This window comes from Lactuca serriola, chromosome 1 (genome assembly GCF_051521515.1).
Source record: "Lactuca serriola cultivar US96UC23 chromosome 1, Lser_US96UC23_V15, whole genome shotgun sequence".
Lineage (NCBI taxonomy): Eukaryota > Viridiplantae > Streptophyta > Magnoliopsida > Asterales > Asteraceae > Lactuca > Lactuca serriola.
This window is the reverse complement of record NC_136408.1, coordinates 1,621,218-1,634,123: the sequence shown is the minus strand read 5'-3', so window position 1 is coordinate 1,634,123 and position 12,906 is coordinate 1,621,218. Positions and strand designations below refer to the sequence as shown.

General features: G+C 34.3%; 1 protein-coding gene across 2 annotated transcripts; it reads right to left on the bottom strand.

The window, feature by feature from the left end:
- Positions 1–1,333: 1,333 nt before the first annotated feature.
- Positions 1,334–12,480, bottom strand: LOC145052950 (uncharacterized). Of its 2 annotated transcripts, none has more exons than XM_079001841.1 (15): positions 12,268–12,480; positions 12,063–12,184; positions 11,654–11,713; positions 11,440–11,559; positions 11,193–11,312; positions 8,914–9,055; positions 4,389–4,559; positions 4,155–4,310; positions 3,888–3,994; positions 3,714–3,795; positions 3,473–3,614; positions 2,841–2,997; positions 2,558–2,674; positions 2,137–2,263; positions 1,334–1,787 (listed from the first exon to the last, which is right to left on the bottom strand). In XM_079001841.1, exons 1-15 carry the CDS (start codon positions 12,307–12,309, stop codon positions 1,545–1,547), a joined length of 1,908 nt encoding a protein of 635 aa, XP_078857967.1. In that variant the 5' UTR covers positions 12,310–12,480; the 3' UTR covers positions 1,334–1,544. The 2 variants fall into 2 exon arrangements, with proteins under 2 accessions (XP_078857967.1, XP_078857336.1); XM_079001210.1 differs by having other exon boundaries at positions 3,714–3,804; positions 12,268–12,479.
- Positions 12,481–12,906: the final 426 nt, after the last annotated feature.

The window sequence follows — 12,906 nt, the reverse complement described above, 5'->3', positions numbered from 1 at the left end:
ACAGGTCCATAACAACTTCCATGTTCCGTATTTGTGGAAGTGTGAGGCCGATGAGACAGATGTAGTTCCATTAGATGATATTCAGGTCAACGAACGCGTAAATTATGTTGAGCGACCGGTGGTGATTCTCGACCGGAAGATGAAGGCCTTGCTCAACAAGGTTATGGGTTTGGTTAAGATGCAATGGCAGCACCGGAAGGGTTCTGAATGGACTTAGGAACCCGAGGAGGAGATGAGGAAGCACTACGCCGAGTTGTTCTTAGCAGCGGATTTCGAGGGGTGAAATTTGATTCAAGTGGGGTAGAATTATACATCCATTTTTCTAGGCAATGCTTTTTCCAAGTATAATTTTTTAAATATAATGTGTGGGAGTTTTGGGTGGGCCACAAATTATATTTAAAAAACTATAGCTTTATGATTGTTGATAACCCATAGGACTGCTCTGAGCCCAAAAGATTGTTCATAGTCTTCAAGACCGTTGATTGTCTTAGGGTTGCAGATAACCTATAGTTGCTTATTATGTTATGTTATATGTCATATATTATGGGGAAGTCACTAAAATTTGTGGTTATAGTTTTGGAGTAGGAGTGGGAGGTGTATATTTTGGGGAGCTAATAGCTATTCATTATGCAATGTTTACCCCACTAACGATTTTTCTATTAATAAAGAAGGAGGAATAGGAGTGGGAGGTGTATATGATTTTAATCAAGCTCTCCTATTTAAATGGATGCATAGATCATGAATAGTGGGGATGCTTATTGTGTTCGGTTAACGAAGAGTATTTATGGATATGATGGCCAATGGAACTCTAATATTTAAATTGGTTACACGGGGTTACCTTCGGCTGATAATTTGAGATCGGCTAAGAAACTAAATGATAAATGTATTAATATACATATCTTATGTTCCAAGAAAATTGGTGATGGTAGAGATACTTTATTTGAGAACAACATTTGGATTGGTGATAGTCCCATTAAAAGTCAATCTTCTAGAATTTATCTTCTTGATCAAAATCAATAGGCCAAAGTTCGTGATAGGGCCTCGACTAGGATGTGAGATTTATTTCTCTGTAGACAGCCTGGCGTGAAATAGACCAAATGATGAATTTTATTGCCTTAATACAAGTCTTTTTGATGTCAGATCAAATGGATAGATGGAGTTGGGAATTGGATCTGAGTGGAAGTTACACAGTGGCCTCGGCTAGAAAAATTATTTTCAAATGCATTCCTCTCATTGACGATTCACTTGTAAAATGAATAAGCTTATCCCGACAAGATTACTGTTTTAGCATGGAGATTGAATATATTAAGAGTTTTAATAACAAAAAAAAAAAAAAAAAAAAAAAGATTTTTACGGTGTTTTTATAGATGTAAGTGACATTATACACATTTGTGTACACTATTATATTCTAATCACATTTGAAAATTATGAACATTTAGAAAATTTAATAACCATGTACATAACTAGTCTGTTCTTGTATATACAAGTTTAAAGCATATGCGACCATATAATTACATTAATTGCATACATGACTAAAAACAAACTTAGGAGCTAGGTGGTCCTTCTAAACGAATGTAATCATACATAACTCCATAAAACGGGTTTCCTGCATTTTCTTGTGTCAAATAAATCGCATTCTCTATGGTAGTGTTCAAGTTTGTTCCTGGTATGTCTATGTTGAACAACCAATACAACCCATGTATTCCATGCCTTGCAATTGCATTGTCTCCTCCAATTATTCCAGTAGAAAACAATGGCAAATCCTTGTTTGGATCGTTAAGACGAACCTGAAATTCAAAATCCGGTCAGAAACACACACACACATTGAAATTACACATCTTTGATTCAACTAATTAATTTATTTTAATGCGTATTTCATATGAAAAACAGATGTTACAAGATTGACTCAATAAAGTCTGAAACTATAATGGAAATTATTATCACTAAAAATATTGAAATCTAAATATATTGATTTTTATATACTCATTTTGTTAATGTGACCTATTAAATGTAAAAGTAGACCAAACAATTTTCCAATCAATGCAAAACTATAGTAGTACATCTGTTATGAATTATAATTTGGTGTTACTTCTTAGTCATTAGCAATGTATAATTGTTTTCATACTAATAACATACCTGCAAATCAGAAACGTTTGCAGATGCTAGAGCCAATCTTAGTTTGTAAATTCCATTCGTGTTCACTTCGTTAAGCGTGAATTTGATCGTCCATGTCGTTTTTTCAAATGTATTTTCCTCTTTTTTCCTATAAACCAATATAAGACAGAAAATTTTAACTTCAAAGCAACGTATTCAAACTTATTTATAAAAAGGTTAATTGGCAGTATTATTTATTTTCCACTCCAACATGTCAAATGAGTAAATTATTAAAAAAAAAACTCAACTAAAAACATGGTAAATGGGTTAAGGAATTCAATGTTCGGGAAGTCCTTCAAAATGTATTCAAATGCTTAAAACCTCCTAAATCGTTTTTTTTATGCATTTTCATCTTTTATTTCAATTATACAACTGCCCATGCCCAGAAAGAGATGGTTTATACCTGGTTACATGTGCAAAAAACCAGTCTCTGTTGTAATCGCTTTCACCGATCGTGAAAACCAAATCGTGATCCGGGTATAGAACTGAGTATCTTTCCCATAATCCGTATTGTCTAAATCTGCTTTATATATATATATATATATATATATATATATATATATATATATATATATATATATATATATATATATATATATATATATATATATATATATATATATATATTATTAATTAATTTGTAATTAAGTTCCCATGTATACATGAAGATTGTAGATAGGGTTGACCTGTTGAGACGGTTGACGAGAAACTGGTTGGTATATATAATGTCAGGATCAGGAATGTAAAATTCAGCTGCAGAACGGTCAGGTACACCAATCTCCCATAAAGTTGGACCGTGTCTCGGCGGCTCAAAAACAAGATGGCCAACATCAATGTCACAACCTGTGCACAATTAATTAATATATAATACTAATTGATGTTTTTGAAGGAGGTTTCGACACATTTTATGAAAAATGATTGATTATAGCTATTTACTACTATCGGATCAAATTAATAAAATGAATATTAATCTATGAAATAAAACGGGTTGGATAGTTTAAAAGTAAATAATTATTAGAATCTTGCTAAACAAATTTATTAGTTTGATATATATATATATATATATATATATATATATATATATATATATATATATATATAGTAAAACGACCATTTGTATAATAATATTTTTTCAGAACCGCTACACATGCACCCATCATATTAATCCCAATATATATCTTTCCTATCGAATAAGACTTAAACCTCAATCTTTAGTATATTTATAATTTAAAAGTAGCAAAAATGAACTCATTTTGATTTGTATGAAAAATAATGTCTTTTAACTCGTTATCAACCCACTTTCAGATTTCATCCACACCTGATGTAATGGTGATGGTGGTATCGTTTATATAGTCACCAATGAATCCGTGGACCCACGCATATATATTATATGTGCCAGCCAAAATGTTTTCAATCAAAAAATGACCTTCCTCGTTTGTTTTCCTCCAAAACTGATATCCCTATATAAAAATAAACACAATTGGTTTTTCAATTGCTAATTTCAAATAAAATATGGCATGCTACTAGGTTTTAATTTATATATCCTATTTTAAACTTACCTTGTTTTCGAATTGCCATGATCCAGGGTCTCCTGGAGGAGCTAGCCCGATGTAAGCATCAACTGCGGGCTTTTGTTCATTGCTAATGAATCTAAGTGGGTGCATAAATTGGTCTTCATGCCTCTTATGTTTTGTTTTTTCTTGTAGATACAAAGGAAATTAAGAAGATTATACCTGTCATATACCATTAATTTGCCACTTATCATGCCTCGTTCCTCAGCTTGATGGAAATCTTTCGAAGCTGGAAAACGGTAAGGCCACTTTCCTACTTCATCCAACATCTGAAAATGATCAATTATAAAGTGTTAATGATAGTTTGTTTTGGAAATAAAATGTTGTTTTTGTACGACTAAGATTCAAGATGGTTGAAAGCAAGAAAATTAAGAAATGTAGTTGTACACACCCATACACACTAAAAGAGCTGCTAAATTAATAATATACCTGCTTCTTGGCATCTTCCCAGAGTGTAATAGGGTCCTCACTCGTAGAGATAGAGTTAAGATACATAAAAACCGGACCAAAAACTTTCTTCCATGCTTCCCCTTCGTCAAATTTGATTACTAAATCATTTCCACCATAATGAGCGCTAACAAACATCTGAGTTCGTGAAAATATGCTCGTTAGGCTAAATTTTTTGATTAAGTTGTGGGTACCACAAAATTTAACTATTCCTACCGCTAAATTTATCGGGCCAACGTGCGAAGTAAGCTCCTGCTTGGTAGGCCCGCCGGTACGGAACTCATTACTTGGCGAAATTTGCCAAAACCCTACAGATGGATCTATGGATATCCATCCATGAACCTTTAGATCACTGGTTTCACATGAATACTGATATTTATCATCTACCTACACCCACAAAATCATAAGAACGTAAATTTACAAAGAATAGAAGCAAAGAATACGGGAAAATGAAGGTGAAGCTCTTCTCTTTCTCATGTTTATATTTGTGTGATATTACCTCTATTTCTGCATTTCCTTGTATTATCTTATGTCGGGAAAGAATCATAATTTCTTATTTGTGATTCAAATTTTCTATGTTTCTTATTGTTTCTGTGTACATCAAATTTAAATTTTATTTACTTGCATGCTTTGTTATGTTGAAGAGAATGATCATAATTATGCAATAAAAAATGTACTTTTTAGATATCACTTGCATGCTTTGTATGCTACAGTTATATAACATTTTTCTCGTAGTTTTAGTGATTGTTTAGATATTTTTTTTAGTAGTCAGTTAGCTAGAAAGTTAGTGTTGATAGATGTACTCGGTAACATCAATTACGTATATTTTTTAATCGTCAATGATTGTGTGTTATTGCATCTGTAATTTATTTTTTGATTATTCAGTCACTCTATTTTTCATCATCCCTATTCTTGTCAGTTATTTTTTGATCATTCAAACAACTATTGTTTTGATTGTCTTTGTTCTATGTGCAGAATCAATGATTTCCCAAAAAGAATGTATGTAAGGCTCAAAGCTAGCTCGAAAATTTTCTCTAGGATTCATGAGGAATTGGTAATGTCCTTGTCTTGTTTGTGATGTGTGTTTATCATCTCGTTCCATGCAATTATATTTTCTTCTTGATGTTTTGTTATTATGAATATAGATGAATGAGAACCCAAACTTGGAACAGCCTAATTCAACTCAAATATTTGAGCGCATACGTAAAAGGGTAATCAAAAAATATAAGTTGTGAAAGATATGATGACACGACAAAGAAAAATGTAAGACAATTCAATTTAACTATATCAAGTTATTAATTATGTTATTACTTAATTATAATTTTGGTAAAATTTCCATTTTGAATAAATTGAACAAAGAAATTAAGATCTAGCAATCCTTAGAATACAAGAGTGCTCTATGTAACACCCGAAATCAGAAAGGCCAAGAAAGGAAATGTAACATCCCAAGTCAGAATCAAGAGTTCAAGAGGGTAAAGTGTAAATAAAGAAAGGGACTCGACGAGTAGGTATTCCGACTCGCCAAGTCGGAGCGAGATTTTGGTCGCGAGTTAAGTGACCAACTCAACGAGTCGGTAGTTGGACTCGACGAGTTGGTGCTGAAGAGAGAAAAGCCCTAATCCCGGGGTTGTGCCCTATATAAAGAATGTTATGTTCCTCTTTCAGCCTCTTTACCTTCCCTTTGAGTTCCAGAAACCCGAAAATTCGTGTGAGGCTTCATTGTTGAAAAGATTGGGGGCTTAGAAGAGGAAATTGGTGGAAGGAGCTTGAGAAATTGGAAGTTAGCATCAAGGGCTTTTATAGATCTGTGATCTACATCAGTTTTGGGCACATCTCTGAGGTATGGAGCCTTATATTAAGTTATTTCCTTTTGGTTTATCCTTGGTGGTTGTTTTGGGAGTCCCTTAGCTTGTTTTGAGACCTATCTCGGATTTGGGAGTTAGATCTGGGGATGCTGCTCCAGATCTAGACTCATGATGGCTTAGAATGTCATAAAGCTTCAGTTCTTGGGTTGTTGGTAAAGACCCTTTGTCTAAAACCCAAGCCCTAGTGTGTTTTGGGCTTATATCTCCTTGGTATCACGTAAAGTTTGCAACTTTACGTGAGGGATAGCTTGTAGAAGGGTAGATCTACGGATTGGAGCCCCTGCATGGCTTGAAAAGCCTCTGAATGGATTTAGAACTGAAGATAATCGGTGAGTCACATGAGTGTACTCGACGAGTGGTATAAATATGTGCATGAACTCGGTGAGTTGGAAGAACAACTCGGCGAGTCTTTTGAAGATTGCCTTGGACTTGGTGAGTCTGTTCTTTGACTTAGCGAGTCTGGTCATGGAACCCTAACCTTTTCTGGTTAAGTCGTGAATCGGTGAGTCGAGGGACGACTCGGTGAGTTGAGCAGGATGGGACTCGAAGATTCTTGGACTCGACGAGTCAGCGGGTTGACTCAGCGAGTAGAGTCAGTCAGGAAGTTTGACTTTGACTAAGGACTTTGACTTTGACCAATAGTTGACCAATTGACTTCTAGGGGTATTTTGGTAAATCTTGGTATTAATTGAGTTCAGTTATTTGGTGTTGACCAGTGGAGGAGTTCGTGTCGGTGGTTGGAGCAGCGTGATCTTATTTCTTCAGCCGACAGTTGCAAGTGAGTCTTCTCACCATACCAATGGGTCTATGGCACCAAGGTCGTCCCATCTTATGTTGTGTGATATGATAGTTAGCTTTATGCTAGGTGGTATGATGGTAATTATGTGATATGCTAGTTGTCTTTGTGATACTTGCATGAAAGACCATGTGGGGTAGCCCATGGCATTGGATGTAAGACCATGTGGGGTAGCCCATGGCAGTCCTAGGTAAAGACCATGTGGGGTAGCCCATGGCACAATGGTATAAGACCCTGGGGGTAGCCACGGCATCCTTACAGGTTTATGTACGTGTTATGTGTAGATATTTATGTGATGCGTGATATGCTATTTGGTTATATATGGTATTTGCAGGGAAGACCCCGGGGGAAGCCCGTGGCATTGGATGTAAGACCATGTAAGGTAGCCCATGGCAGTCCTAGGTAAAGACCATGTGGGGTAGCCCATGACATTGGATGTAATACCATGTGGGGGAGCCCATGGCAGTCCTAGGTAAAGACCATGTAGGGTAGCCCATGACACTATTACAGGTTTTATGTATGCAGGGCTTATGTGATATATGGTAGCTTTATAGCTAACGAGATATGTGATATGTGGTTTGTGTGAATGGTATGCTCTGGGAAACTCATTAAGCTTCGTGCTTACGGGTTTGTTTATGGTTTCAGGTATCATCTTTTTGGAAAGGAAGAACTCGGGTTGATCGCAGTACACACACCTATGATTTCCGCAATGAATGATTTTGGGATAAACTCTGATAAACGATTTGATTGACTGTGATTTGATTGTTTGATTTAAATGGTATCAATGTTTTAGTATATTAAAAATGAAATTTTTACCCCTGATTTTTGGGACGTTACACTCTAGTTGATATTTTTGTGGTTTTGATGGGCAAAGAGTATGGCACATTATAGAATCTATGGAAGTGTTTTTTCCTATCGAAGTGTTTAAAATGAAAATAAATCCATGGTTTGTCATTTTCTGTCATTGTTGTGAAGTGTGTATATGTATTTCTTAAAAATACTAAACATATTTTTCTATAACATTAAATGTGTGTCGATATCTTTTTGGTGTGCGGAAAGATGCAAGAGGATTTTTGCAACGATATCATGTGAAAGAAAGTATTATTATTTAAGGATTTATGTATTTTCTATTATTGCAGTCGATAGTTTTTACGTTGTTTATAAATCTAATGTTTGTTATTTTAACATTAGGTGTGTAAAAAATACAATTTACAATTACTTTTTTTTTATTGTATGCATAATTTCTTTGTCTCATACTAGCTTCTTCTAATAGATATAAGTAATTAAATTATTGTTCTTTATATTGTATAAAACTTTAGTGTTATTTTGCAACATATTTTTTATCGGTAAAATCAGCTTTAATAGTGATAAACTGAAATCAACTTTAATAGTGATATACTGTTATATTAAATAACGACCAGTGTTGTATTTATGGATGGAAGTGTTCCACTTAATGTGCATAAATGTTGTCATAGGTTTATAATAAAATCAAAGAAGAGTTCCACTTATAGTAAAAAGTGGTGCACTAGGTTTAATATGTGTTACATTTACAAGTGTTGAGATTATTAAAAATGTAGCACTTTAAATGTTGCATTTTCTAAAAGAAGTGTTGTATTAGGCCTAAAGAGACATTGCCTAATACAACACATAGTAAAATGTTATATCAAGCCAAATGTGACACTTTTAAGGTCTACTGCAACACTTTACGGGTGTTGCATTAGCTTCTTTTTGTTGTAGTGGAACATAGAGAATTTCGACAGGTTAAAGAGCCAATCTTGAACTAATAGATGTATCTTATAGACAGATCCTTGGCATGAGTTTTTTCTTTGGATACTATAAATCGCAAGCCTCTTTATGTACATATTTCGTGTTTTATAGTCTCTAAATCAAGTATGCCTTCTACTTTGTATTGAATTATGTCAAGTTAATTCAATAAAATTACAATAGTTTGTTTATGTTTTTATTTTTAGAATTCATGATTTTTTGCTAATATCATAATATAGGACTCCCGAAGGCATGTCTCCATCGATAGGTTGTATATTAACTAATCATGATGATGGAAAAACCTTTAATTGCATACCTCTCCTTTGAACTCGGGCTCTAAGGGATCGACAAGAAGAACTGCCTCTGGATAAGCCAATGATTTACTTCTATTCGGTGACCGGTCATCAGGCAAAGGCATATATCGATGTCTGTCATCAGACATCGCCATGTAGTGAAACCTATGAAAGTCATAACACAATAAGAAAATATAATTTGTTATGTAGATAGACTTTCATTCAACATAAATCGATCCCAATTTATAAACATCTTTGATGTTCAAAAAACAATATCAGCCATAGATTTCATTATCTTTTAGTATTTATTTGTACATCCATATAAACATATTAATGAGTATGGTATATGATACGTGTCTAAGATGTTATTCAAGACCACCTCCATGGCCTGACCCAATAGCCACGTTTCTTTCGGTTAATCAAAGACTAATTGCATTTTATTAAGAACCCACTTTTATTATACATGCATGTTTCCTTAATTCTAGCTTAGCACTAGGTGATTGCATCTTTAAATTGTAAGTTCACATTTGAGGTAAGAAGGTAGAAAACTTAGTTTCAAATGGTGTTATTAATTTGGTTCTTTAAATGTCTCTCACATCTATATGCTTAGGGGATTAGCTATCCATAAATAAGCTTCTATCAATGGTACTTTCATTCTAGTTCATCATGCCTTTCCGCAAAGATCCGTCAACTGATGCCACACCGCCAACTATCCAGGAACAATTCTCCACACTCATTGCTATTTCCATTACTAACCTCCACCATCTTGATGCACTTATCACACAACTGACCACCATCAACACCCTCATGATCACCATTCAAACCGAAACCATGACCAAAATCATGCCGCCTCCGCCTCCGCTCCCACCACAGAATCAACAACGAAGGCTGTCGTCACCGTGATTACCAACAACAATGCTATCCACACCGTCACTGCCGCCGTCCCAACGGTCGTTGTCTCCACCGCCACCGCCAACTCCAAAACCATCGCAATTGCCCATGTGAACACAACACCCACTTCCACTATTATCGCAACCACCGCCATCGAAAGTAACATCCAGGCAATTCCGAACCATCACTTTTCAACCGTTTAACCCATAGTTTCCTGCTCCCGATGTTGTATGCACCCGTATACAGGACCTTGAGGACAAGGTCCATTTGAAGGACGGAGGAATTGATACGTGTCTAAGATGATATTCAAGACCACCTCCATGACCTGACCCAATAGCCATGTTTCTTTCAGTTTGTCAAAGAGCAGTTGCATTTTATTAGGAACCCACTTTTATTATACATGCATGTTTCCTTAATTCTAGCTTAGCACTAGGTGACTGCATCTTTAAATTGTAAGTTCACGTTTGAAGTAAGAAGGCACGAAATTTAGTTTCAACTGGTGTTATTATTTTGGTTCTTTCAATGTCTCTCATATCTATATGCTTAGGGGATTAGCTATCCATAAATAAGCTTCTATCAGTATAAAATGTTATTTTTCTTTTTGCCAGAAAAAGGTCTTCAAGACTCTCCTACATGTAATGGGCGATAACTCTTATCTTTATAACCTTTTGGAGGAAAGATTTGTTGATTGTGTCATGTATCCAAAGTTTCACCAAACGAGTTGAGTTTTTTCAACTTGGGACCAAAAGTGGCTTCTTCAAGATGGTGATTCACACCAAAACACATGCAATATGCTTCAAAGAGCTCTTGCCACTCATCATAATTTAACTCACCGAGATCAAGTGTAAGGGCACATATGATCGGATTGTTGACCAGATCGGTGACCATGGTGGCGATTTAGGGTTAGGGTCGTTTGTAGGATAAGAAGATGATAATATTTGATTGAATGGCTTTAATATACATGTCCAACAATATATACACACCAAATACAATACATGGGCTAACATATAAGAATTGGGCCGAACGTTAAGTTATCTACTAATTTTAATTTAGTGTTTAATTGATTATTATATTAATTTTATACCGTTGTTTTATTTCATTTTTATATTGTTAGACATTTTATTTTGTTTTTGTAGTTTATGTTTTATAGTAGAAAAATGTATAAAATAAAAATAAATATATTGTTGAATGCAAATAAACGTGTTGAAAAAGAGAATTTACATTGGGTCATTTTTTTAAATATAAAAAAAACGTTTGATGATTATGTGTGTCCATCAACCCATTTTGCAAACTACTTTAAAACTAACCATTTTACAAATGCTTTTCAAAACAAAACCCAATTTTTGAAGACAAAAACAAAAATTAAAACAAAAAAAAAGTTATAGGATAAAATAGAAAGAAAGGTGTTTACTTGTCTTTCCTGAGCTTGAACACTATCCTGGTTTCCGGAAGATTGAAACCAGGCCATCCCTCTAAATGTTCGTAAATTCCATACGAGTAGAAACCCGAAGAACCACGAAGCAACACAAACCTATTGAATTTTCATCGTCATAATCTGATTATATATATATATATATATATATATATATATATATATATATATATATATATATATATATATATATATATATATATATATATATATATATATATATCACCTTTTGTCTATCTTCAACGGGACGTGCTTGCCCTCTTGGGAGGAATCCCATGTCCTTGAAAAGGAGAGCTCTACTTGATCGTCTGTATCGACTATAACCTCACAACTTGTTCCAATGATCCTGTTTTATGGCAATCATTACGTATTGAAGGTTGAAACTTTTGGAATCAACATAAAAAGAAAATTTTGGATGAGATGGCGATCGAGAGAGATACCTTTCAAAAGTGCCTGTCGTTCCAGGACTTCTAGGTGGACTCCAAACGAGATCCCAATAACTATTCACATGTCGTGACAAAAAAAAGAGGTTAAGACATAAGAGGTTGTAAACCTATTAGTAGCGGATCCAGCCATAGTCATAAGTGGGGTGCATGAGTAAGGCGACTATAATCTTCTTAGGGTCAATTAATTAAAAATAAAAAATAGTTACAGATTATATATCTATATGAATTTTAGGGTAAGTATCAGCCAACAAGAAGGATTAGAGACGCATTTAACGACACTTGTTGGCTTTCCAAATTTGTGTTAACAAATAAAAGAGTGGAGGATTTATAATAGACCAAAACATTGCAAAAAAAAAGTATGGTGAAAGCAATCATAATAATTAACCAACACTAACTAGCTCACCCTCTATCAGATTCATCGTTGTGGGCTTCAAGCAAATTGTCGATGTTGTTGTACTTTATCCCAGTAACATATCCACCAGGATTCGTTAGTGTGAGTTGAACAATGCCGTTATCCATAATCACCTACATACACACATTAAGTATACCCATAAAAATAACTCGAATATGCATTCAAACAAACTAGTGACAATCGAAGATGCACGTACATGGTGCTTTCGGAAATGCAACTTCACTCCCATCATCGCCATTAGACCCTTTCAATTCTACACACTGTCCGCTATTCACTTCCCTTATAGAACTAAATATCAACTATTTTTTAACTATAAATAAAACAATTGATCGAACCCAAAAGATGACGATTTCGGAAACTAAGAGAATTTGTCGTAGGTTATGTCTTTTTTATAACTAATTAAAATGAAGAATACACGTCAAATTTAGTTGATATATTTATGGTGTTTTGGAGTTGGTAAAGACGATAAGATATTAGGTGGATGTGTTTAGGGGTTTGCTTTAAGTTTTGAGAAAGGTGCTTTTAAATTCTCTTTTACTTTTACTTTAAGTGAATTACAAAATCGTTCATGTGGTTATTTAAAAATTAAGGATTTAGTTTTCAGCTTAAACTTTTAACATATTTGGTCCTTGAAAAGAATTTTTGCAACATTTGCAATACACGTCGCAATTCCCTTGTTGGCGTTATGTGATGTAACACCAAAATTTTCAAATAATTTTTTACATTTTAAAAACACACTTTCATTCATAATTGTTATAAAAATATCATTGTATCACATAATCAATTTATAACATCACATGCTAAGATCATAATATGTAAAAGCTCCTCATGTATG

Excerpts from the sequence above, each read along its gene's own strand:
- LOC145052950 (XM_079001210.1), bottom strand. The coding sequence starts at position 12,309 with ATGGCGATGATGGGAGTGAAGTTGCATTTCCGAAAGCACCAT. Across the intron at positions 12,185-12,267 it reads TGCATTTCCGAAAGCACCAT|GTGATTATGGATAACGGCAT; the intron begins GTACGTGCATCT and ends GTGTGTATGTAG. Across the intron at positions 2,264-2,557 it reads TTTTTTGCACATGTAACCAG|GAAAAAAGAGGAAAATACAT; the intron begins GTATAAACCATC and ends ATTGGTTTATAG.